This window comes from Anomaloglossus baeobatrachus, chromosome 1 (genome assembly GCF_048569485.1).
Source record: "Anomaloglossus baeobatrachus isolate aAnoBae1 chromosome 1, aAnoBae1.hap1, whole genome shotgun sequence".
Lineage (NCBI taxonomy): Eukaryota > Metazoa > Chordata > Amphibia > Anura > Aromobatidae > Anomaloglossus > Anomaloglossus baeobatrachus.
The window spans coordinates 658,328,866-658,356,142 of record NC_134353.1 but is presented as its reverse complement, the minus strand read 5'-3'; the positions used below and the strand labels follow the sequence as shown (position 1 = coordinate 658,356,142).

The 27,277-nt window shown below is 49.0% G+C and overlaps 1 protein-coding gene across 1 annotated transcript in view; it reads right to left on the bottom strand.

Annotated features, from left to right (window-relative positions):
- NIPSNAP1 (nipsnap homolog 1) overlaps positions 1–27,277 on the bottom strand; it is a 70,147-nt gene that overhangs the window by 18,019 nt on the left and 24,851 nt on the right. Inside the window, exons 7-8 of the mRNA XM_075341643.1 lie at positions 26,126–26,157; positions 10,578–10,672 (exon numbers count right to left, since the gene is read on the bottom strand). Coding sequence (XP_075197758.1) covers positions 10,578–10,672; positions 26,126–26,157 — 127 coding nt within the window. The remainder of the gene's footprint in view (positions 1–10,577; positions 10,673–26,125; positions 26,158–27,277) is intronic.

Sequence of the window (27,277 nt, the reverse complement as noted above, 5' to 3'; positions counted from 1 at the left end):
AAAAGCGCGGTCGGCGCCCAGTCCCCGGCGAACTACAAGTCCCAGCCGCGCCGCCGCTCCCGGAGCGTCCGGCGCGGTAGTTCCCAAAACACAAAGTCACTCAGCAAAGCTGCAGTGACTGTAACCCATTACTGTCCCCGGCGCACTAGCACACCCAGCAAGCCTGGAGTGTGCTGTGCCTGTGTGTACGGGGACACAGAGTACCTGTATGATGCAGGGCCTGTCCCTGAACGGTACTCCAGCTCCGTATCCAACAGGTTCAAATGGGTCTGTGGATGGAGCCCGGCGTCAGAGCTTTGAGGCCGGCAGGATCCCACTTCCACAGAGCCTCTCAGGGGGATGTGGAAGGAAAGCAGCATGTCAGGCTCCAGCCCTGTACCAGCAATAGGTACCTCAACCTTACAACACCATCCAGGGGTGAGAAGGGAGCATGCTGGGGACACTATATGTGTCCTCTTTTCTTCCATCCGACATAGTCAGCAGCTACTGCTGACTAAAATCTGTGGAGCTATGCGTGGATGTCTGACCTCCTTCGCACACAAAGCTAAAACTGGAGAACCCGTGATACCACGGGGGGGGTATAGCCAGAGGAGGAGGGGCCTTGCACTTTTGATGTAGTGCTTTGTGTGGCCTCCAGAGGGCAGTAGCTATACCCCAATCGTCTGGGTCTCCCAATAGAGCGCTGAAGAAATCAGAAAACTACCTATTGTTTAACACCTTACCAACATTCGCCATACATATACGGCACAAGTCAGTAGCAGGTGTACGAAGCAGGCCAATAGGGTGACTCAGCCCCATACCAGACAGGTAATGATTGTTTGCACATCACAGCTCTGTCAACTGCGTGGTCGCGATATTTAACCTATTAAATTCAGTTGACAAACTTTGACAGTTCCTTTAACAGGGCATCGGCATATCATTCCATGCGGACCATCAGTAGCCCTGAGATGAGCTTGCATGGCGCCGATGGGTTGCTATGACTGCAAGGGGTCTGTTGAAACGCTGGGGTCCTGGGTTCAAAATTCACAAAGGACAACATCTGCTAAAAGTTTGTATGTTCTCCCTGTGTTTGTAGGGGTTTGCTCTGGGATCTGAGATTTACTCCCACACTCCACAGATATACTGATAGGGAATATAAATTGTGAGCCCCAATGGGGACAGCGATTAAGTCTGTAAAGTGCTGTGATACATAACGGAGTAAAATAAATAAATTCAAACGTACCACTTGACCAACAAAAAATTAAACCCTCAAAGACAAAAGAAAAAAAAAAGAAAAGAAATAAACAATAGATAAATAACTGGGGACAGGAGGCTCCTATACTGTCCCTCTTGCTAGGGGGATCCTAGGCTATTCCTAAAACCATAATCTCTCACAGCAATGAAGTACTACAACTACCAGTAAGTACAGATCACACCACCTCTCCAAACCAGTCTCAAATTAATGGAATTATCCAGGCAGCACCTACAGTGTGTCCACCGCCATTAATTTGAGAACGGAGACAGCTATAGGCATAGAAGTGGTGTCTAGGTATAGTAAAGTAGCCATGCGCTACGCAATGAAACCACCTATAGCGCCACCAGGTGGAAAACAACGGAGGTAGCATTTTTATCTCAAACGGAACGAGATAGAGAAAAAAAAAAGTGAAATACAAAGTTGTAGGGCATCATCAATTCAATAAGAATCGACACCTTGCATACAGAAATGCTATGATTAGAACGTGTAAAACTCACAAGGCTGCAGACGTGAAGCGATATTTCATGGAGACCTTCCTACAAGTCATTTGGTATGGTGGCTGCGTGGAGTGGCCTCCACGCTCACCTGACCTGACCCCACTGGACTTCTTTCTGTGAGGTCACATCAAACAGCAGGTGTATGCGACCCCTCCACCAACATTGCAGGATACACCGATTAATGCCAAAGGGAGGTTGGTGTTAAATTATCACCAAAAGGATTAAATACTCCTCAAATTCATAAGAAAGGCTATAATATAGATACATAAACCAATTCATAGAAAATAGCCAACATCAGTAGTAATAAAATAAAAACATCTCTTTATTGATAATGTATTAAAAACATACAAAATAGATCAGCAAGGAAATGGTGAAGAAAAAAAAAAAAGAGAGAGGGGCCTAAAACACAGTACTAATATGGCAATGATATTGCAATATAACTTCAATAAAGTGCAAAGAAGTGCAGTTTCATATATAAGGCCACCAGATGGCAGGATGGGGAAATAGCTACAGATGCGCATAAGCAAAGACCAAAATCACCATGAATATCTGTGCAAAATTTGCAAGTAATAAAGTGCATATAATAGACCAATATGGGAGATGCACAGAAGTGCTATAAGAATGGTCAATACTAAAGTGCACTATAAAGATCAGTCATGGTGATAGGTGTCAGCAAACGTCCACCTGCAGAATCACACTACACATACCACTGGAGGTGAAATCCATCATAGAGTAGTAAAATATAGTATTAATATTACCATGCACCCATATGGCAGCAAGATTAAATGGAGATGGATATACCTGAGGCCATCAACAAGACTGTGTGTAGGCAACCTCCGACCCTACACGTGTTTCGGCGTACCTTCGTCAGGGGATGAGTTTGTTTTTCCTCTGTTGCTTCAAACAGACATATTATCCCTTGCCATAAAGTATTAGCGTGGTGTGGCAGCAGTCTGGTGTATTTATGGGCTGCAAGCTCCCTGCATACCATCTTATTGTAGAACATGAATAGTACACTAGTGATTGTCATACAGAGCCAGAATTTAGCAAAATTTGTTTATACAGGGGATTTGGCGCTTTGTATAAGAAAAAGGAGCTGACAAATAAGGAGACATTAGAAAATGTAAAGGGTTCTCCAGGAATATGAAGAAAAATATAATTATAATAATTTTCTATATACTAGATATAAATGGATCACATTACGCAACTCTAGTTCACCACGTCAGTCCTCTCTGGCCATGGACAGGAGCTGCATGAATTTCCTGATCTGCCAGGTTCCGTGGTGCGGCGTTTGATTCACCGGCCTGGTGTAATGTCATCTGTGCATTGTACAGATATGATTTTGCTATTCTGGCGCTTTCACAAGAAGCGCCCAGGATTCCTGCAGCTCCTGTCCACAGCCAGAAGGCACTGTTCTCTTTCTTCTCTACAAGCATAAATTGACATGTTGTGGTTTGGGAGGCAGCGCCGCATGTCAGTTTACACTGCATAAAAAAGGAGCACAGTGGGCATGGGATTTCTATAAATTCCATCCATTGAGCTTGTAATGTAAAAACACAGCAAAAGCCATGCTGTATCCAAAAGGCTGCAGACACTGATCATGTGCACATACTCTTACAGTCCATGAAGAGAAAAGGAGAAGGGTGGTCCGCACACAATCCAGTGGCTTAGATGCATAGGTACGAAATTACTAAATCCACTTATACTGATCTTGTCTTTATTAAAAATGTAAAAAAAAAAAAATTTAAAAACAATCGCTTGCTGTACAACGTGTTTTGGAAGTCTCTGCCTTCATCAGGTTCATAATACGTCTAAGCCACCAGATTGTGCGAGGACCGCCTTTCTCCTTTTGTTGATTATGCTCAGAGCCCAGAGAAGGTCTCCGATTCAGTGGGCCGACCAGATGCCACCAGACAGACAGATTCCCCGGATTACATGCTCGATCCATTTTACCCCAAAAGGTGAGTATTACCATTCAAGCACTCCTTGTGATCACAAATACTGCACCCAGAAAAGCGCCACCTGGCGCTTCCTTTCTAGGAATTTTTTTCCACTTTGCACTTAGTCCATGAAGCAGTGTATATAATTCTATCATGTGTGATAGAGTGAGCAATGCAACACCAATTAACAAAAGATAGATTTTTGTGTACTCACCGTAAAATCTCTTTCTCTGAGTCTTCATTGGGGGACACAAGACCATGGGTTATGCTGCTGTCACTAGGAGGCTGACACTAAGTAAACAGAAAAAGTTAGCTCCTCCCCAGCAGTATAACCCCTGAGCCAGAGGCGGACTCAATCAGTTTAGTGCACAAGCAGTAGGAGGAGAACCAAACAATCCTGAATAAGACAAGGAAAAAACTATAACCAAATAGACGTGCGACCAATGGCCTGGGAATATGGCCACTGAGGCAACAGACCGGTAAAATGTAACCCAAAAAACACAAGCAGGGTGGGTGCTGTGTCCCCCAATGAAGACTCAGAGAAAGAGATTTTACGGTGAGTACACAAAAATCTATCTTTCTCCATCGTTTCATTGGGGGACACAGGACCATGGGATGTCCAAAAGCAGTCCCTGGGTGGGAAGAGAACCATCACCGGAGATCGGTAGGAAACCGCTACCTCCTGTCGGGCTTGACCCAGACCTACAATTACCTACCTTGTTACAGGTGTGCTACTGCCGCCCGCGAAGATAACGGCAAGACTGGCCACTGCCAAAGCTTGGGTGTGACCTGATAGGAACTAGTAAAGGACTGCCTACTAGACCAGGAGGAGGACCGGCAGACCTCGGTCCGTCAACGTCTGTAGTCCAATCATCCAAGAGACTCTCCTTGGACGGTAGAAAAAAAAACGGCGTAGGTCCGTTTTCCATGCGATAGGCTTCACCTATGACGGAAGGATCCCTATGGAAATCTTAGCCCTGGGCGCTGGCAAGCGCCTCCTGGGACCGGATGAAAAGATGAACTGTCCTGAAAGATGAACTGACTGTCGGAGTAGACCGAAAAGTGCGGTCCTGAGGGCACAACCTACTGAGGGCTCGTACCCGTTCAGGAACGAACTAGGCTCTTTTCAGGCTGAGAGAAGGTACTAGAACCGAACCCGAAACCCCAAACACTTTATCTGGAAGGAAGGCGGGCTGCCTTGGACCGAAGGGAAGGTAGTGGCCGGAGCACCCCCCTTGCCCTACTGGAGGACCTGGAAAAAAAGGGGGGGGGGACAAAGGCAACAAGAGAGAGCTGTCCGCCCTGATGCCCCTTGAGACAAGGAGACGGCCACGAGGAGCCCACCTATCCAAACATGTGGGAGTAAGAAGCCCTCGGAAAAGCTCAAACCGAGAGCCGTGAGGTGAACCCATCGCTAGATTAAGGTCCCACGTTACTAGTGGACGGCGATGCCGCCGAGCCAGATGGACGCTTCTCTGCGTGAAACACCTTGGTCGTGGGACGAGAAGTGATAAGCCTCTGAACTGAAATGACCGCGTCGACACCAGGCCCCTAGAGGGACGCGCTAGAAGGCCGCATCCAGATCTGACTGTCAGCATGGCAGTAGTGCAGGAAAGGAGCGAGAGAGAGAGGAAAGAAGATGTGCTCTTTACACCCCGGAGGAACTCCACACGTGTGGTAATACCTTTTCGAGGGAACCGGCTCCCCGGTCTCCAACATCGTCTGCATCCTTCTTGCCAACCGGCCTGTGCGAGCAAGAACCCGGGATCCGCTCTTAAGGTCGGGAAACTTAGGGCTTCTAAGTCCTGGTGGCAGAGAGGACTCGACACGGAAGAACTGGACGGTCTGGAAAGCGCCACAGGGCCTCTGCGAGTGGATTGAGTGACTTCTGTGAACTATGCTCGCCTGGGCCCCTCCATAGCCACCCTCTGCCTTGGTCCCTCTTGAGAAGCTCGAGATCATGGGAAGCCGTAGGCAGATGCCCAAAAAATGAATAAATGAACCGGCCTCACAGCCGGGCGAGGGCGTCGTCACCTAGCGCAGAAAAGGGGGCACCCTAGACGTGCCGTTGACTAGAAAGCTGGATCGGGGGGCCAATAGGACCACGACTGGAGGTCTTCCTTCGTCGTAGATCTGGCTGGAGACTTCCCTGTTGAGGAGCCATTCTGCCTAGGCGAGGCCCCTCCTGCTGAGAAAAAACGGCCGTCCAAACGTCCACGGTAGGGATGTGAACTGCTGAGATTAGAGAGCGCGAGATCCGGCCCAGAGCAAGATCTTCTTGACCTCTTCCTTTTTCACGCCACTTCCTGCGCCTCCCTGGTGGATGATGCACGCCACCACTGTGGCATGGTCCGACTGGAACCTGACCGGAACAACCTCGCCCCAGTGAAGAAAACGTAACCAGTCTAACCGGATGGATCTGAAATCCTGGAATGCTGAAGGGGAGACCACACATAAGGGGTGTTCCTCGGGATCGTGCTGTGGAAAGGTGGACAAGCCCACCCTAGCATAGGAGACTGGCAATGGCTGATGCTATTCTCCAGAGGAGACGGAGAGGGGATCTTCCCAGGGACCGGACACGAAAGCTGGTCCACTAGGAAGGGAAGGCGGATCCCCCGGGTCAGACGGAAGCTACTTATCTCCGTTCTTCAGTGGGGACCTCTGGAAGGGCAAGGATGAACACCTGGTAAGTGTACCACCGCTATCACCTCCCCCGGCCGCTGCGGACTCGCATACCGAACCCGACTTGGTGCGGGGAAGGAAAAACTACTCCTGCTTGAAGAGTAACTTCCCTATGGCGGTCTCGAAAAACATGCCTAAGGGGATGATCTACCGGGCCGGGATCTGAACGGACTCCAACCGGTGGAGCAGCTGCCCTAGTAGCGAGAAATGACGATGAGAGATAGAGGCGCCCTGACGGTTGCGGCTTGAACGGACAGGAGCCGAGCGTTGAAGGCGACGATCCTGAGCGTCTGGGCCGATGCTGGGAAGAGATGTGCTCTTCCCTCACGTAGCCTAGGGAGAGATGTACACTTCCCTCACGTAGTCTAGGGGGTCCACTGGACTAACTTATGTCCGAAGGGACGTTCACCTAAAGGCGGAAGGAAGGTCAGCGACTCTTTAGATGTCGCCTCCGCGATCCAGCTCCTGAGGCAGAGGCCTCGACGGGTGGTCACACTGCTGCTATAGACTCAGGCCGTGAAGCTGGTAAGTGCCAGGGCTATGATGAGAAGGTACTTACCGAAGATGTCAACCAGTTCTGATCGGCAGAGATGGAATGTAGTCCTCTGTGTAGGGAGTCCGTGGAGTCCCTGAGAGACGTCACCTTAGGGATGATAAGCCAAGAGGCAACCTGGCGGGTCGATCGCAGGGGGGCATGCCCCTTCTCTCCGGAGCCCCTTGGAGAATGAATAAAGACAATAACAAGACCTACCGCTGGTAACGTCCAGTCTGGCTGATGTCTGTGAAGGGGCAGTAGCTCTGCGAACTATTGGATGTCCACTGAAAAACATCATGGGTCCTCTAGAAAATTCCTAAAGGAGACCTGTGTGCTCAGAGAGAAGAAGAGAACTATCCGTGGCCTGATGGTCTGACTCACCGTTTCTTCCAGGCTAATCGTCATGCGCGGAACCTCGGCGCTTGCTCGGAATCCAGCAGAGGTGGTACGTCTGGGTCATCACCAGAGAGGTCGGAAGGCTTCTGGACGAGCGGGAGCTTTGGACCTGGGAATGAAGGAAAAACCAGGGGGAGGCGCCGAGGGCGAGACCTGGTGGGTACGCCTCGAGCAGCGGGTGAGGTCCCTGGTACGGGACTCACCTCCCCCGGTGCGTGCACGTAGAGAAGGACTGTCCGTACCTTTAAGGCTTGACTCACCATCCTTACCCGGCTATTAGTCATGCGCCAAACATCCTGGTACTCCTGCTCGAAGTCCAGCAGAGGTGGAAACGCCTGGGCCATCCCCGAGAGGTCGAAAGGCTACCAGAGGAGAGGCAGTCTGGACCTGGGGAGTAAGGTGAGCCCTGGGGGCGCAGAAGACGAGACCTGGCGGGTCCGCCTTGGGCAGAGGAAAAGTTCCCTAGTACAGGACCCAACTCCCCGGGGGGAATGCGCCAGTCTTGCGGATGGTTACGGTAGAGCAACGGCCCGGGGACGCAGCGCATGCGCACCCACCCGAGGGACGTCAGCACGGGGATGCGGGGTCTGAGAGAGGGCGCCAACCCGCCTGCCGGTGCGGGATACCGGGGCGTGCAGTGCCAGGGCCCGCGGAAGCTGGGAGCGCTAATGTGACAACGTTCGGGGTAATTTACAACTGAGAGAACAGCCCTAAACCAACTGTACCTATTATGCAAAGCAAGAACCCGAATAAGAGCTCGTAAGAGTTAATATACATATATATATATGTCTACATTTACATATTGAAATAAACTGAGCCCATGACAAAAGAAACAGAAACAACCACTACCGTTCAGAGAACGTGGCTAATGTTGGCTACTTTTCCCCCATATGAGGGTTGCTGAAGCCTCAGCAATCCGCAGACTAGAGGAACTGCTATAATAAGTCTTTTTTTTTTTTTTTTTTTTTTTTTTTTTTTTTTAAAATGGATGCTGAGGAGGCTGGAGGTGGGGGGGGGGGGGGGCCGAGGAGAGCGGGAAAAACCTCCACCGCCCCCCCCTGTGATGCCTGGGGCTGGGAGGAGGGTGGAGACCGAGCGGCCGGCGGCCAATCGCGCTGGGGCAGGAGGCGGGCCTAGGACGCCGGGGACAAGGCCGAAGCCGGGGCCTAGATTTTGAAGGCTGCCGGAGCATGGCAGGTACCGGCCGGCTGCCCTACCAGCGAACGGTGGCTGCGGCGCAGCTGCGAAGACCGGATGTCGGCAGTGCGTGCGCTCTGTCACCCGATGCGGCCCGGGGCGTCCGGTGACTAGGCCCAGGCCGGAGCCTAAATAGAAGCCGCCAGCGCAGGGTAATGAAGAAACCGGCGGTTCTACCTATGGGGGCGGCGGCGCGGCAGCGACGTCCGTGCACCGTCCGTCTGTGTGGATTCCAGCGCTGGATGAGGACGTGGCCGGGGCGCCCGGTGAGTAGGCCCGGACCGGGGCCTATATTTTGTAACCGCCTGGGGCGGGGGGGGGGCGGGGGGGGCCCCAGGCGGTGTCCTACCTGCCTCTGCCAGTGTACAGGCGTGGAGCTCTGCACCTGTGTCCGTGTGCTCCGCACACCGGAGGACTGGCTGCGGACCGCAGAAGAATGAGGCAGGCAGGCAGGCAGGGAGGTGGACGCCGGTGGGGGCAGGGAGCCCCCTGTAGTGGAGCAGCGCTGCGGGCCCCATCATCATCCAGACGCGCTGCGAGGTCCTGTCCCTGCTGTATGCCCCTTGCACCCTTTGGGGTGATACCGCAGGGTGAATAGGAGGTGCCCAGGAAGGATTAACCCCGCGTGCCAACCTGGGAGTGGTACCGTGGAATTGGACGGGGGAGAGGGCCCGACGACTCAAGCTTCTGCGACCCAGGGGAGTGGTACCCACACGGGCTGCGAGAGCTGAGGTAGGGAAACGATACCTGCAGAAAGAGAGAATTCCAACAGATGAGAGCGACGAGCGTCGCCGAGAGAAAAATGAAAAAATAAACGCAAAAAATCAAGTGGCTGAAAAGGGCCCAGTCGGCCCACATCAGCCTCCTACGACACTAAGCAAAAAACTGATTGAGTCCGCCTCTGGCTCAGGGGTTATACTGCTGGGGAGGAGCTAACTTTTTCTGTTTACTTAGTGTCAGCCTCCTAGTGACAGCAGCATAACCCATGGTCCTGTGTCCCCCAATGAAACGATGGAGAAATTGGTGCTGCCATCAGTCCTGGTGACTCAGTCTACATGTCAGTAGCACTTTGTAGTCACTAATACAGCCGTGCTGCACTGTGATCCTTAAAGTGGTTGTCCGTGACTTTTGATGTGCCAAGCGTGCATGCGGAGCTGCACATCACAGCTCTATCAACTGCATAGTGGTCATGGCCAGGTACTGTACATCTGCCCCTTTTGATTTGAAGAGGAGGTGGATGTGCAGAACCTGGCTGTGACCACTATGGAGTAGTGCTGTTAAATTTTGCAACTCCGCAAAACTAACTTCATTCTCCCTTAGGCTACTTTCACACATCCGTTTTTTGCAGCGCGGCACAACACGGCAACAGGTTTTTTTTTTGCCGCCGGTTGCGTTTTTTCTTGCATAGACTTGCATTAGCGCCGTATTGTGGAGCATGGCCTTGCGTCCGGTTTTTGCCAGATGCGGCATATTTAGCCCATGTGGCGGCCGGATGGAACGTTGCCTGGCTATTTTTTTTTTTTTTGTGCGGCGAAAAAAACCGCAATTTACAGTGCAAGCCAATGGACAACGGATGCGATGTCCTGCGGCAAAAAACGCATCCTGCGCATGCTCAGTATCAAGCCGGATCCGTCAAAAAACGAACGGGCCGCATGGAAAAAAACGTATGCAATGGATCCGTTTTTTTCGCCGCATCCGTTGCATAGGTTTTTGAGCCGGATTGAGCCGCACTGCAAAAAAACGGAGGTGTGAAAGCAGCCTAACACTTTTGTAAATACCCAGAAGGGGTGAAGAGGAGTGATATCAAACACATACTAGCAGATCCTGCCCACATTTACTGCAGTCATAATCTAGGCTAGCAGTACACTAGGTTGTCATGCCAAATGTTAGCAGCTGCTCCCCCTATTGTTTAGAAGTTGAATGTATCACAATTTTTCATATTTTTATTTACCCCTTGAAAAGAAAAAAAAAAAAAAAAAAAACAAAAAAAAACCACGTTACATTGTTTAAAAAAAAAGATTAAGAAAAATGTTTTTGGGGATGATATTTCTTTTAAATGGTTGAAAATACACCAGTTCTTGGTTTTTAATCCTTACCCCAAAGGTGGTGCACTACATACAGCTCGCCAATCTGAGAAAAGAATCCTCCCACGGCTTCCAGATTCTCCTGGCGATGCTTGATAGCATGAGCCCTTAATGAAACAATATATAAAGTTATGTAGATAATGACAGCCTGTTGATGCAAAAAAACTGACAGCAGAATTAGTAAAACACAGTATAAGCTCACACAAACTATTCAGGGAAATGTTCCATTCCACAAGTGCTGAGAGCAGCAGTGTTTCCCATGACCTACTCCTAATTACAACTTCCTGTTACAGAGCTACAAAGTACAATATTTTGCTTTTTTTTTTTTTTTTTTTTTTTTCAAATAGAAGTATTTTCCTGCATAATCAGCTTGAAAAAGTTTAAAAGGGAACCTGTCAGCAGATTTGGAGCCTATAACCTGCGGCCACCACCACTGGGCTCTTATGTACAGCATGTTAGAATGCTGTATATAAGAGGAGCCCAAGCTGCTGTGTAGAACGTAAATCACTTTATAATACTCACCTAAACGGTCGCTGCGGTGGAGTTGGGTCGGATGGACGTCTCAGTTCTCAAGTGCCTCCTCTTTCGGCCATCTTTGTCCTCCTCCTTCTGAGGCTAGGGTGCATGATGCACACTCGCCGGAATTGAGGTCCTGCGCAGGCGCACTTTAATCTGCCCTGAGCAGGGCAGATCAAAAAGTATTGTAGTGCACCTGTGCGGGACCGGCGAGTGTGTATGACGTAGGACGCGTCATGCACCCAGGCTTCAGAAGGAGGACGAAGATGGCCAAAAGAGGAGGTGCCCATATGGCCCAACGCCACTGCAGCGGCCGTTTAAGTATTTTTTACGCTTTACACAGCAGCCTGAGCTCATATATACAGCATGTTAGTATACAAAAGCCCAATGGTGGTGGCCGCAGCTTATAGGCCCCAAATCTGCTGACAGGTTCCCTTTAACTGTATTTTTTTTTTTTAAATCAGATCTTTTTTTATTAAATCATTAGGGATCAATACAGAGAGTATTTCACTTTTCATATAACTGATAACAAACAGATAAACACATGTGATTTAGAAATCAGGTTCTTTCTCTGCATATATGTAAATATAATAATAGAGTTCTCAAATCATAGTTATATTATATAGCTTGAGCCTACAAACCTCGTGGCTCTACAAATAAACAAAACTTAAATTATGCAATAATGCCTCAGACTAACAGGAACACCTCCTCCATCAGCCGTGTCGCTCCACATCATATTGCTATACTCTCCTGCTCCTCCCTCTTCATGCAGTCATCCATGAAACCATTCCAGTCCTCTCTCACCTCCTCATTCAAAGTCCATTTCGCCACAGAAAAAACTAGTTTTAATTCCCTTCCTCACACATGCCATCACTGCAGGCACAACAGTAACCGGTCCAGCATTGCATCCCGAACCAGTGCACTAGAGGGTAGGCCCGGCACCTCCATCCATGGCCGCCAAATGTTGTAAAACTTTTTCAATGTTTTTTTTAAATAAACTCCCCTTTCCAATCTTATGACGTTATTTAATTTGTTTTTGAGCTCTGGTAATGTTGGTGGTAGAGGGTCTAACCAGTGATATGCAAGTAGCTTTCTTGCTTGGTACAGGATACGTGCTATTCCCAGGGCTGTTGGAGAATCCGGATCCACTTCTCCTTCCCATAGACTCAACAGGCACAGGCGGGGCGACGGTGGTATTGTGATATGATATATTTGACCTATAAGTCCCAGGGTTTGGTTCCAGAAATCACCAATGTGTCCACACTCCCACATAACATGCATCAAATGGGCATCATCCTGTCCACACCTAACACACTGTGTGTTTGGTCTGAGTCCCATCTTAAATAGTAGACTGGGAGTTTTATATACCCTGTGGATGAGATATATTTGAGACAGCTTTTGGCACTCCGATACCGCCAGTTTAGGAACTTGTTCCAATATATCAGACCACTGGCCTTCCGTCAGGGGACCGACGTCTCGTTCCCATTTGCTTTTAACAAGCAATGGGTGTGTTTCCAGATGGGCAGGTAGTAATTTTTTATATAGTTCCGAAATAAGACCCTTAGAGGACTCAGATGTAAGCAGCCTATGTAATGTTTGATTATGTGTCACTGTGACCGGGTTTGTCCTCCCCTGTCTTTCCAGTGCGTGTCTCAGCTGCAAATACTGATAAAAGAAGACATGCGGAAGGTGAAACTCCGTTCTCAGTTGTTCAAAGCTTTTAAGAGTATTATTTTGTAGTACTTGTGACACTAAATGGATCCCTTTATCCTCCCATCCTCTGAACCCTACTAATTTTTTAATTTCTGGCAAGTCGGGGTTCTGCCACAGTGGCCAGAGTTCTGTAGGTCCGTTTATCCCCAAAAGAGACTTACCCCTGTCCCACACCCGGAATATCATAGCCAGTGTGGGATATCGTGCCCCATTTATCTGTCTTTGTCCCACATCCAACCGGCAACCTGGGTACTTCCATACTGATCCCTCTCTCACTATATCACCACTGGTATCATACCCTCCTTCTTTGCCCCAACCCCTCAGATGTTGCATCTGGGAGGCTATATAGTATATATATGGGTTTGGTACCGCCAGTCCTCCCTCCTCCTTTCCCCGCTGTAGCACTTCCAGTCGAATCCTAGCTTGCTTTTTCTTCCAAATAAGTTCCCGGAATATTGTATTAATTTTTACAAAAAATTCCCTACATATCCACACTGGAGAATTATGTATAAGGTATAGTAATTGTGGCATCATTACCATTTTAATTAAATTGGATCTGCTGACATTTGATAGCGGCAAATGGCACCAGGTATGCACTTTTGCTCTGAATCGCTGTAACAGGGGTTCCAGATTTAGGGCCTGGAAATCCTTCGGGATTGGGCTGACAATTACTCCCAGATATTTAAACTCCCGGACCACAGGAACTGGAATCTGTAAGTCCGAAAAGTCCCCCGGAAGGGGGTCCAACGGCATTAAAGCCGACTTGGACCAGTTGATTAGTAGACCAGACCTCTGTCCAAATTCCCGAATGATATTCATTGCCGGCAAAATCGAGGAACGTACCCTGTCTAAATATAAAAGAGTAGATCATCTGCGTATAATGATATCTTTTGTTCCACGGCTCCACACCGAAATCCCTCTACCTCCCTGGATTTCCGTATTGCCACTGCCAACGGCTCCACTGCAGTCGCGAATAGCAAGGGTGAAAGCGGGCACCCCTGTCTAGTACCTCTTCCAAGAGGAAAAGACTCGGAGACCCTGCCATTAACCCTAACCTTTGCCACCGGTGAGTCATATAGCAGTTTTACCCAATTTATGAATCTATGTCCAAAGCCCATTTTCCGAAGTACAGCCCACATATATTCCCATTCAAGGCTATCGAACGCCTTAGCGGCGTCTAATGACAAAATTGCCCTTTCCCCCGGTACCTCAGAACTATGTTGAATTCCCAAATATAATTTCCTGAGATTCATAGATGTGGCTCTGCATGGAATGAATCCTGTCTGATCACTCTGCACTATAGATGAGATGACTCGGGACATCCTATTGGCGAGCACCTTGGCCAGCAATTTAATGTCTGTTTGTAGGAGAGAGATTGGGCGATACGAATCCGGGATCTCTGGATCTTTTCCAGGTTTTAATATTAAGACTATTAAGGCTTCCCTCATAGAGGGCGGGAGGACCCTCTGCCTTTCAGCCTCTTCAAATACCTTAAGTAGTTTGGGTAGCAGTAAGGGTGCATACGTTTTATAAAACTCTCCAGGCAGGCCATCCGTTCCCGGAGCTTTTTCATTTTGTGTCTGGCCAAGCGCTTCCTCCAGTTCTTCCAATGAGATGTCCCGGTCCAGCAATTCCCTGTTTACATCACTCAGTGAAGGAAGAGAGAGAGCATCCAAATACTGCTCAATCTCAGTCTCCGTGAGGTCACAGTCTGATGTGTATAGCCGCATATAATACCTCTTTATTTCTCTTATTATATCCTCGCTTGCTGTTACAAAGTCACCCGATTCCGTCTTTAACCTATTTATATAAGAAGATCCTTCCTGTGCTCTAATGACTGTGGCCAGTAGGTGCCCCACGCCCTCCCCCGCCATAAAATAATTTTGTTTAAGGAAATAGCGTTTATTTTCTGCCACCGACATGAGATTTTCTTTGAGTGACATCTGTGCCTTCTCTAGAGTGTTTTTAGTTTCTACTGTCGGGTTGAGCACCACCGCAGCCTCCGCATCAGATACCTCCTGAATCAGACTCTGGGTGTAACATTTGGTTTGATTTTTGCGTATGCATATTTCTCTAATATATATGCCCCTTACCACAGCTTTCATAGAGTCCCAAACTATGTGTGGCGGTGCAGAGCACTCATTAATATGGAAGTATTCCAGAATGTTATCATATAAAGATCCCCCAATAAGCTGGATCCAGAAGGGATTAAGTTTCCAGATAGGCCTGGGCAGAGTGACTGGGTTTCCCCATGCAAGCGTAACATGTAATGGTGAGTGATCAGATACGCTTCTAGGTAGGTAGGCCACCTTTTGTGTATATGAGGCCATAAGTGCGTTTCCAATAGCCAGGTCTATCCGTGACATGGTGTGGTGGGAGCTAGAGTAACAGGAGAATTGTTTGGTTGTGGGGTGTTGGGCACGCCAAAGATCTACAAAACCCAGCTCCGTTAGCATTCTAGCAAATGAAGTCGGGGCGGCGTTCTCCGATATGTTTCCCGAGTGTAACTTATCTAGATAGGGATGTAAGTAATTATTAAAATCCCCTATCAAAAGCGTCAGCACAGATGGAAGGGAATCTAAAATAGACAATATCCTTTTTACCGGTTCGACTGAATATGGTGGAGGGATATATATTGCAACCAGAATAAATTGTATACCATACAGCGTGCAAAGCAAACAGACAAATCTGCCCCCCGGGTCAATCACTGATTTGGTACATGAGAACGGGATGGATCTGTGCACCAACACACTCACACCCCGTGCATGGGTCGAGTATGTGGAATGATATTCATGCGCGATCCATCCCTTCCTCAGCCAATGAACATTATCCCTGACCATGTGGGTCTCGGAGAGACATAAAATAGCCGGTAAAAGTTTCTGTAGGTGAGTGAATATAGCACATCTTTTGTTCGCATCTCCGAGCCCTCTAACATTCCACGCTACAATATTTAAAGATGTCGCCATAAGCGTAGACTAAGATATGATCCGGACGGATACTTCATACCTGGAGGAGAGAGGCGTTCTCCACCGATTCTCAAAAACATTAGGTTGAGCGACACGACTGAGGCACACCACACTTCCCAAACAGATTGCATCATACAACAATAAACAAAAAAAACAAGGAGAGAGATAGGGCTCCGCACACCAGTGCGCAGTGCCCCTGCCCTCAAAATCAAGTGTATCTTACACATTTCTCCCAAATAGAGAGAATCAGGGCTAAAAACACGCCCCAAGTCCATGCAGGGAGGGGGGGGTCCACAACTCGCTAGTGCAGCGGGTGTCCACAATGAACCGGCCGTCTCCCAACCTGGATCCTAGATGAATTTAACTGTAATGAGCTCACCAGCATAGCGTCCCAAACAAAAACAACGCCTGGCGGCAGAAAGGGAAATCTCAGGTATTCTTCCTCCTCAGGGATCTCTCATTGATATCCAGCCAAGACAATGCCGCCCCAGCCGTATCAAAAAAATGAGTCTCTCCGTTCGCAGCAATCCGTAGCTTAGCAGGGTACATCATGGAGTATGGCACTTGCAGGTTGCGCAGTCGTTTTTTGATCTCAATAAATTGCGCTCTTTTACGTTGCACTTCCATGGAGAAATCAGGAAATATTGATATCTTCCTCCCATCAATTGCAAGTTCTTTGATATCTCTGGCTCTGCGCAGGATAGTGTCCCTATCTTTATAGTGCAGTAGTTTAATCAGAATAGGACGTGGGGGTGCTCCCGGCTGTGGGGCACGCGCAGGGACCCTGTGCGCCCTTTCAATGGTGAAGAAAGAGGATAGTATGTCTTTTCCCATGGTGTCTTTAAGCCATTTTTCAAAGAAATTCAGTGGGTCATTGCCCTCCATCCTCTCTGGGACCCCGACCAGTCGCAAATTACTTCTGCGGGAGCGATTTTCCAAATCATCCACCTTGTTTAGCAGTGTGGAGATATTTTGTGTGGCCTTTCCCAGCTCTCGTGACATTGGGGGCAATTTATCCTCTGTTGTACTCACTCTTTCCTCCAGCTCCCCAATTCTGACAGTCACCCCTTGCAGCTCACGTTTAATACAGGCCATATCTGAGGTGACAGTTCCCATCTGGCTGCTTAGAGTGGCCAATGTGGTATTGCAAGAGTTAATTGCTGCCAGAATGTCTCTCAGTATGGCCTCAGTGAAAACAGGTGTTGTTTGCTCCACATCTCCCCCTCCTCCCTCTGCCAGCGCAGGCCTCTGTGTCTGCATACCTTGTGCTGCTGAACATGCAGGGCCCAGGGTACTCACAGTCTCACTGTCGGGTATGTTTTCTCCCTGCTCCAGGGCCCGTTCAGCGCTGCCATCGGGTGCCTCGTTGCAGGTAGGCTCTGTGCCAGGGGCCACTCTGGCAAACCGCTCCAACCTGCTTGCTACTCCCACTGCTCCAGCTCGGGATGGTGTGGATGCCGGCGGCGCCATATTGGATTCTTCAGAGGCACGCTCCTGCGCGTCTCTGTCCCTTTTATTGCTGCTGCGGGTCGGCATATCCTGGCTGTGCTCGCTTCCCTGGGTGTTATAAGTTGTGTTGCAGCCCTCCAGGGTCGGTAGTGCCTGTCAGCAAGGCCGGTGTGCAGGATAATTCAGGATCCAGGCAGGAGCTCACCCAGGCTGCTTCCTCTCTACATGAGGTCCAGGCCACGCCCTCCCTTTAACTGTATTAACATGCATTTCCAGGTTATATTCAACAGCAGAAAAGGTTTATACAGGGTCTTAAAAGCATTTTCCCCCTTTCAATATGTGCTGGAGTGCTAAAGCCACGTGGCTTGGGGGGGGGGGGGGGTTTGTGACTGTACATTGTAACTTCTTTCCACGTGTGTCTGTGCCGAGGAGTCAGAGGCTGGTTCCTAGTGCCCCCTCCTTGCACTGACCCCTTTGGCTGACTGGTTTCTCGATATTTACACATCTAGGGAAGATCTCCTTGGTTTAGTATAACAGGGCGGGGAGAAGTTAATCCAGGAACGCCCTTGTACCAGTCATGCAAGACACATAGGGCCAAATTAAGAATGGCATTTTGTACACCAGTCCTAATGATGGGTTTGCAGATATATGCTGAGCCTAATTCACTAAGAGGTGCATGATACTATTTGAATTAAGAGTATCACAAGCATGAGCCTCGCCACAAATGTTATTTCAGGCTGGGACTTGTGATCAACTTATCAGGTGGTCTTTGCCAAGACGTGTCCCAGCTCTGCTCATTTTGGTGTAGCTAACAGAAACTGGCATGAAAACACACAAAAAAAAATAAATAAATAAAAATTGCTCAAATTAGTGTTGCACAAAAAAATGTTGATAGGTCACACTCCTTGTTCTAACATGTCATCCCCCCCAAAAGATATTTTTTTTTAAACGCTGCAGCATTAGAGTAACACATCTAGCTTCAATCAAGCAGTCTGTGTTCAATTAACGCTATGTGTCCACAATGAGCTTTTATCGTGTTTTTTGTGTAAGCTACGTATTTTCACTGGGTCAAAAATGCAGCATTTTACAGTAAAAGCCAAGTGGATGGGATTAATAGAAATCTCAAGCCTGCTGTGCTTTTTTACGCTTTGTATACTCACCTACGGTGAGTTTATGCAATCCACAGCACATCAATTTCTTTTGTGGGTACGCCAAGCTTTCTGTAGGGAATTTACCTATAGATTTGCATTAGATGCGGAAAATCCTCAGGCAAAAAAAAAAAAACAAAAAACCAAAAAACCCCCAAACACATGTGTTTAGTGTTATGCAGTGTAAATACACTACAAAATAAAACATGTTATCCGCACCCAAGAACGTCAAAACCAGGAGGCCTCAAAAACAAGGCAGCTTTATTTAAAAGCATTGCACACCAAGCAGAAAAAAAAAAAGCCAACAACCCCACCACAAGTACATCAAAGTGCAGAAATTCTGCATCGTCAAAATTGCAACAAAAACAGATTTTGGAACTGTAGTTTAATACTGCATTTGATTCAGGCAGCATGAATAGGTTGATGGCATCAGACAATACCCTTTAAAATTTTGTTCACGTCACTAATTAATGACCACTTGTTGGGGGAAGGAGAAAAAACCCCCCAAAAACACAGGAATGAATGTAGCCAACCTGGAAAAAAAAAAACCCTTTAGCCAAGCTTCAATTAGAATATTGTGGGACATTAATTATGTTTACAAGATTGTTGTAATAAATAGGTATTTAGCTAAAGAAATTTAGATTTAGTGCTCTAAAATTCAGCTTCAAAAATGATGCAGTGTGTGAGCCATAACCAATATAAAAGCTTTATGGAACATAAGGCTTTCTCAATTATATCCAACATTATGCATATTTGATATCTTCTTATACAACCATTTATGCCAGTGCACTCTCAAGTGATATATACAAGAAGATGCTTAAGAATTGTTGAAAGCCATGTATTGTGCCAGTCCTCTAATTCCTCCTTAAAATGTTAAAAAAAAAAACAAAAAACACCACATTGACACCAGGGTGTTCCTTGTTAGGGGTGTAGATAGGCCAGACTGTGCATTAGGCCCCCTTTACACATCTGCGTCTCCGCTCCATGTGACATCCGTTTTCACACGTAGCGGAGACACGGGCACACGTAAGCTCATTCAAATCAATGGGTCTATGCACATCTGCGTGTTTTGACACGGACCATGTGGAGCATACGTATGTCAGTGTGCTCCACACGTAGACATGTCAGTTTTTCTCCGGCAGCACAGGTGTCACACGGATCGCACACTGATGTGCTCCATATGACATCAGTGTGACACATACCGGAGAAAACACGTGTCTGTAAAATAAAATGCTTTCTTTGTCGCTCCATTGGGAGACCCAGACAATTGGGTGTATAGGCTATGCCTCCGGAGGCCGCACAAAGTATTACACTAAAAGTGTAAAGCCCCTCCCCTTCTGCCTATACACCCCCCGTGCTCCCACGGGCTCCTCAGTTTTTTGCTTTGTGCGAAGGAGGCAGACATGCACGCACAGCTCCACAGATAGTCAGCAGCTGCTGCTGACCATGTCGGATGGAAGAAAAGTGGGCCCATATAGGGCCCCCAGCATGCTCCCTTCTCACCCCACTCTTGTCGGCGGTGTGGTTAAGGTTGAGGTATCCATTGCGGGTACGGAGGCTGGAGCCCACATGCTGTTTTCCTTCCCCATCCCCCTCAGGGCTCTGGGTGAAGTGGGATCCTATCGGTCTCCAGGCACTGAGACCGTGCTTCATCCACAACTCCTGTGGAGCCTGCTGGATAGGAGCCGGGTATCGTTCAGGGACATGGCCCTGCTACTTGGAGGTACTCTGTATCCCTGTGGGGACAGCGCACAGCAACACTCCAGCTTTGCTGGGTGTGCTAGTGCACCGGGGACCGCGGCGCTGACCGGGTTAATATGTGCCATTACACACTCAGCGTTGCTGAGTGTGTTTATGTATAGGGACTGCCGCACTGACCGCCGCTGCCATGGAAACACCGCGGCGCGGCTGGGACTTGTAGTGCGCCGGGGACTTCCACGCCGGCCGCGCTTTTACGGCGGCCGCGTTTATTACTAGAGTCCCCGGCTTTTTGCGGCCTAGTTTCCTTTCTTCCCACCCCCAGCCCTGACAGGCAGGGGAAGGGCGGGACGCTGCACAGAACGAGCAGCACTGAGGGCTGGAGCATGCTTTGCATACTCCACCCCTCTCACTGTGCACAGTGCGGGCACCAGTTCCCGCACTTTCTGGGTCACGCCCACGGCTCCCTCCTCTCCTCAGGACGCCGGCAGCCATTCCTGTCAGCTCCTCGGACGCTGCAGAGGGGGACAAAGTCTGGGAGACCCAGGCAGGGACTCTGGTGGCCTCACAACCGCTTTAAGCGGGTGGTAAGCAGCACCTGTGGTGCTAGCCCCATTGTGCAGTAGTGTAACATTATATGTTTATGGTATATATATTTTACACTGTATGGTGCACAGTTGATTTCTGGCTATATACCCTATTGTGTTGCTCAGGGAAGATAATAGCATGGCGCCCACGAAAGGCAGGGGTGCCAAAACACAGGCTTTTTATGCTGCCTGCGCCGCATGTACGACCCCGCTACCGGCAGGTTCCACTGACCCTCATTGTGTGCACTGTTCGGCCCCTGTGGCACTTACTCAGCCAGAGCCTCTGCTAAGAGGGGCCCAGGGGGAGCCACCTGCTGACACTGTCCAGGTGACGAGGACGGAGTTTGCAAAACTCTCTGAGACTATGGCTAAGATACTAGAAGCCTTGCAGTCCAGGCCGGTATCTCAGCACAGGGACTCTGTTGAATCTTTGTTCCCTGGCCCACCTCAGTTGGACCAACAATGCCCTCCCGGGGTATCTCATGGGTCCCAGGCTGAGGGTTCTGACACAGACCCCAGCCCCAGGCCGACTAAGCGAGCTCGCTTAGAATTTCCCTCGACATCATCATATTGTGCAGGGTCTCAGAGGGGGGAATCTCTGGTTGATGAAGCGGAGACAGTTGATCAGGATTCTGATCCTGAGGCCGCTCTCAATCTTGATACTCCTGACGGGGACGCCATAGTGAACGATCTTATTGCGTCCATCAATCTAATGCTGGATATTTCTCCCTCAGCTCCTCCGGCGGAGGAGTCGGCTTCTCAGCAGGAGAAATTCCGTTTCAGGTTTCCCAAGCGTACACAGAGTATGTTTCTGGACCACTCTGATTTCAGAGAGGCAGTCCAGAATCACCATGCTTGTCCAGATAAGCGTTTTTCTAAGCGCCTTAAGGATACACGTTATCCCTTTCCCCCTGACGTGGTCAAAAGTTGGGCTCAGTGTCCCAAAGTGGATCCTCCAATCTCCAGACTGGCAGCTAGATCCATACTTGCAGTGGAAGATGGGGCGTCACTCAAAGATGCCACTGACAGGCAGATGGAGCTCTGGTTGAAATCCATCTATGAAGCTATCGGCGCTTCTTTTGCCCCAGCATTCGCAGCCATATGGGCGCTACAAGCTATCTCAGCAGGTCAAGCACAAATTGACGCAGCCACACGCACGTCCGCGCCACAGGTGGCGTCCATAACCACTCAGACGTCGGCATTTGCGTCTTACGCTATTAATGCTGTCCTGGACTCTGCGAGCCGTACGGCGGTTGCAGCCGCCAATTCGGTGGTACTACGCAGGGCCTTGTGGCTACGGGAATGGAAGGCAGATTCTGCTTCCAAAAAGCGCTTAACCAGTTTGCCAATTTCTGGCGACCGATTGTTTGGCGAGCGTTTGGATGACATCATCAAACAATCCAAGGGAAAGGATACATCCTTACCCCAGCCCAAACCGAAAATACCCCAACAGAGGAGGGGGCAGTCGAGGTTTCGGTCCTTTCGGGGCGCGGGCAGGTCCCAATTCTCCTCGTCCACAAGGCCTCAGAAAGATCAAAGGAACTCTGACGCATGGCGGTCTAAGTCACGTCCTAAAAAGGCCACCAGAGGTGCCGCTACCAAAGCGGCCTCCTCATGACTTTCGGCCTCCTCACTCCGCATCCTCGGTCGGTGGCAGGCTCTCCCGCTTTTGCGACACCTGGCTGCCACGGGTAAAAGACCGTTGGGTGAGAGACATTCTGTCTCACGGTTACAAAATAGAGTTCACCTCTCGTCCCCCGACTCGATTCTTCAGGTCATCCCCGCCTCCCGAGCGAGCCGAGGCTCTTCTGCAGGCGCTGGGCACTCTGAAGGCAGAAGGAGTGGTGGTCCCTGTTCCTCTTCAGCAACAGGGCCACGGTTTTTACTCCAACTTGTTTGTGGTCCCAAAGAAGGACGGGTCTTTCCGTCCTGTCCTGGACCTGAAACTTCTCAACAAACACGTAAAGACCAGGCGGTTCCGGATGGAATCCCTCCGCTCCGTCATCGCCTCAATGTCCCAAGGAGATTTCCAAGCATCGATCGATATCAAAGATGCTTATCTCCACGTACCGATTGCTCCAGAGCACCAGCGCTTCTTGCGCTTCGCCATAGAAAACGAACACCTGCAGTTCGTGGCACTGCCGTTCGGCTTGGCAACAGCCCCACGGGTTTTCACCAAGGTTATGGCTACTGTAGTAGCGGTCCTCCACTCTCAGGGTCACTCGGTGATCCCGTACTTGGACGATCTGTTGATCAAGGCACCCTCTCAAGAGGCATGCCAACACAGCCTCGACGCTACCCTGGAGACTCTCCAGAGTTTCGGGTGGATCATCAATTTTCCAAAGTCAAATCTGACACCGGCCCAATCGCCGACATACCTTGGCATGGAGTTTCATACCCTCTCAGCGATAGTGAAGCTTCCGCTGATCAAGCAGCGGTCACTACAGAAAGGGGTACAATCTCTCCTTCAAGGCCAGTCACACCCCTTGAGGCGCCTCATGCACTTCCTGGGGAAGATGGTGGCAGCAATGGAGGCAGTCCCTTTCGCGCAGTTTCACCTGCGTCCACTTCAATGGGACATCCTACGCAAATGGGACAGGAAGCCGACGTCCCTCGACAGGAACGTCTCCCTCTCTCAGGCGACCAAAGCTTCCCTTCGGTGGTGGCTTCTTCCCACTTCATTATCGAAGGGGAAATCCTTCCTACCCCCATCCTGGGAGGTGGTCACGACGGACGCGAGTCTGTCAGGGTGGGGAGCGGTTTTTCTCCACCACAGGGCTCAGGGTATGTGGACCCAGCAAGAGTCCTCGCTTCAGATCAATGTTCTGGAAATACGGGCAGTGTATCTTGCCCTGAAAGCGTTCCAGCAGTGGCTGGAAGGCAAGCAGATCCGAATTCAGTCGGACAATTCCACAGCGGTGGCATACATCAACCACCAAGGCGGCACACGCAGTCGGCAAGCCTTCCAGGAAGTCCGGCGGATTTTGATGTGGGTGGAAGCCACGGCCTCCACCATCTCTGCAGTTCACATCCCAGGCGTGGAAAACTGGGAAGCAGATTATCTCAGTCGCCAGGGCATGGACGCAGGGGAATGGTCCCTTCACCCGGACGTGTTTCAGGAGATCTGTTGCCGCTGGGGGGTGCCGGACGTCGACCTCATGGCGTCCCGGCACAACAACAAGGTACCGACGTTCATGGCACGGTCTCAAGATCCCAGAGCTCTGGCGGCAGACGCCTTAGTTCAGGATTGGTCGCAGTTTCAGCTCCCTTATGTGTTTCCTCCGTTGGCACTGTTGCCCAGAGTGTTACGCAAGATCAGGGCCGACTGCCGCCGCGTCATCCTCGTCGCTCCAGACTGGCCGAGGCGGTCGTGGTACCCGGATCTGTGGCATCTCACGGTCGGCCAACCGTGGGCACTACCAGACCGACCAGACTTGCTATCTCAAGGGCCGTTTTTCCATCTGAATTCTGCGGCCCTCAACCTGACTGTGTGGCCATTGAGTCCTGGATCCTAGCGTCTTCAGGGTTATCTCAAGACGTCATCGCAACTATGAGACAGGCTAGGAAACCAACGTCCGCCAAGATCTACCACAGGACGTGGAAAATGTTCCTGTCGTGGTGCTCTGCTCAGGGTTTTTTCTCCCTGGCCTTTTGCCTTGCCTACTTTTCTGTCCTTCCTTCAATCTGGACTGGAAAAGGGTTTGTCGCTCGGCTCCCTTAAGGGACAAGTCTCAGCGCTCTCTGTGTTTTTCCAGAAGCGCCTAGCCAGACTTCCACAGGTACGCACGTTCCTGCAGGGGGTTTGTCACATCGTTCCTCCTTACAAGCGGCCGTTAGAACCCTGGGATCTGAACAAGGTGCTGATGGTTCTTCAGAAACCACCATTCGAGCCAATGAGAGATATTTCTCTCTCACGCCTTTCGCAGAAAGTGGTCTTTCTAGTAGCAGTCACTTCACTTCGGAGAGTGTCTGAGCTAGCAGCGCTGTCATGCAAAGCCCCTTTCCTGGTGTTTCACCAGGACAAGGTGGTTCTGCGTCCGGTTCCGGAATTTCTCCCTTAAGTGGTATCCCCCTTTCATCTCAATCAGGATATCTCCTTACCTTCTTTTTGTCCTCATCCGGTTCACCAATGTGAAAAGGATTTGCACTTGTTAGATCTGGTGAGAGCACTCCGAATCTACATTTCTCGTACGGCGCCCCTGCGCCGCTCGGATGCACTCTTTGTCCTGGTCGCTGGCCAGCTTAAATGGTCACAGGCTTCCAAATCAACCTTGGCTCGGTGGATCAAGGAGCCAATTCTCGAAGCCTACCGTTCGGCTGGGCTTCCGGTTCCCTCAGGGCTGAAGGCCCATTCTACCAGAGCCGTGGGCGCGTCCTGGGCTTTGAGGCACCAGGCTACGGCTCAGCAGGTGTGTCAGGCGGCTACCTGGTCGAGCCTGCACACTTTCACGAAACACTATCAGGTGCATACCTATGCTTCGGCGGATGCCAGCCTAGGTAGACGAGTCCTTCAGGCGGCGGTTGCCCACCTGTAGGAAGAGGCCGTTTTACGGCTCTCTTACAAGGTATTATTTTACCCACCCAGGGACTGCTTTTGGACGTCCCAATTGTCTGGGTCTCCCAATGGAGCGACAAAGAAGAAGGGAATTTTGTTTACTTACCGTAAATTCCTTTTCTTCTAGCTCCAATTGGGAGACCCAGCACCCGCCCCTGTTTTTTTGTGTGTACACATGTTGTTCATGTTGAATGGTTTCAGTTCTCCGATATTCCTTCGGATTGATTTTACTTTAAACCAGTTTATAATTCTTTTCCTCCTTCTTGCTTTTGCACCAAAACTGAGGAGCCCGTGGGAGCACGGGGGGTGTATAGGCAGAAGGGGAGGGGCTTTACACTTTTAGTGTAATACTTTGTGCGGCCTCCGGAGGCATAGCCTATACACCCAATTGTCTGGGTCTCCCAATTGGAGCTAGAAGAAAAGGAATTTACGGTAAGTAAACAAAATTCCCTTCTTCTATACCGCTATCTCCAGCACTGTCATCACTTGCTCCCGCTCATTAAATATTCACTGCACCTTGAACTAGAAGCAGCACCACACACAGCAGCACCATGGACAGGTAAGTATAGAAGTTCATGGTGTCCGTGGGCTATGTGGATGTCACACGTATAGCACACGCACACACAAACGGACACACCCACAACGAGTGTGTTTTGAACGGACGTGAGAAAGAGGCCTCATGAACATGCCTGTTTGAGAACTGAGTGTTATTTAAATTTTCAATGTATTCATATAATTTTGCATTTCCTTTCAGAAATTTATGGAAAGATGCTGAAGAATGTTTAAATGGTAAATAAGGCTATTTGTTAAAATGGTTATGTAAGTAGTAAACATTTTTATGCTAGTTTTCAAGGACCACTGAAACAATTTACAAGAAGTAAGAAACAATGTTAGGATGCTTTCACAGTCTGAAAAGGATCCAACTTACCAGTTATTTCCCCATTCAATCATCGTACCTGGCTGGAACAAAACAGATTGCTCATTAGTAAAATCTCAATGTGCGTTTCATCAATATAGGGTATACTTTATGCTCATGATTTCGGTTTTTGCTCATAGTTTCTAAGTCATAATTTCAGAATGACAAGCTTGTCTCCAAAAGTATGTCAAATACTTGTTTTTAAAGTACTGGGATTTATTTTTGATTACGCATTGCTTATATAAACGCCATCATATTCTGCTGCGCTTTACAGGCATCATCATCATCGACTCCATTGGGGCTCGCAAACTAAATTGCACATCAGTATTTCTTTGGAAGAAAGTCTGAGCACCCGGAGGAAACCCACACAAACACTGGGAGAACATGCAAACTCCTTGCAAATGTTGTCTTTGGTGGGATTTGAAACAGGGCCCCAGCGCTGCAAAAGCAACTGTTAGAAATATTCAAGGCCAACAAATCAGTTCCTCTTATACCACCTTCTAAACTGAAAGCTTGAACAGAGCTTACACATCACATTTGCTTGTGTGTATAAAGTAACTCCCAAAATCTAATTGCGGACACTAAAGATCTACTATACAACATACAGCTGCCGATTTTGCCAATTTTCCCACCTACAAAGAAAGGAGAGGTCTGTAATTTTTATTGTAGATACACCAACTAACGAAATCCCCCCCCAAAAAAAAATCCAGAAAACCACATTGTATGATTTTTTTTATATAATTAATTTGCATTTTATTGCATGAAATAAGTATTTGATCACCTACCAACCAGCAAGAATTCTGGCTCTTACAGACCTGTTATTCTTCTTTAAGAAGCCCTCCTACTCTGCCCTCATTACCTATATTAATTCTATTTGAAGTCGTTACCTGTCTAAAAGACTCCTGTCCACACAATTAATCACTCCAACCTCTCTACCATAGCCAAGACCAAAGTGTGTCTAAGGACACCACCACCACCGTGGGACGAGCCTACGATAACCTAGTCGTCTCGACACAGCCAGAGAACTAAATATTCTTACAGATAGAGATATAAGAAAGCTAATCTGCTTCGGCGCAATCCCCAAAGATATAGATAGTCCACACAAAAGAAAGCTAGAAAAAGAGATTCAGCAAAGGTGAGGCCCAAACTATCTTTATAGAAAAG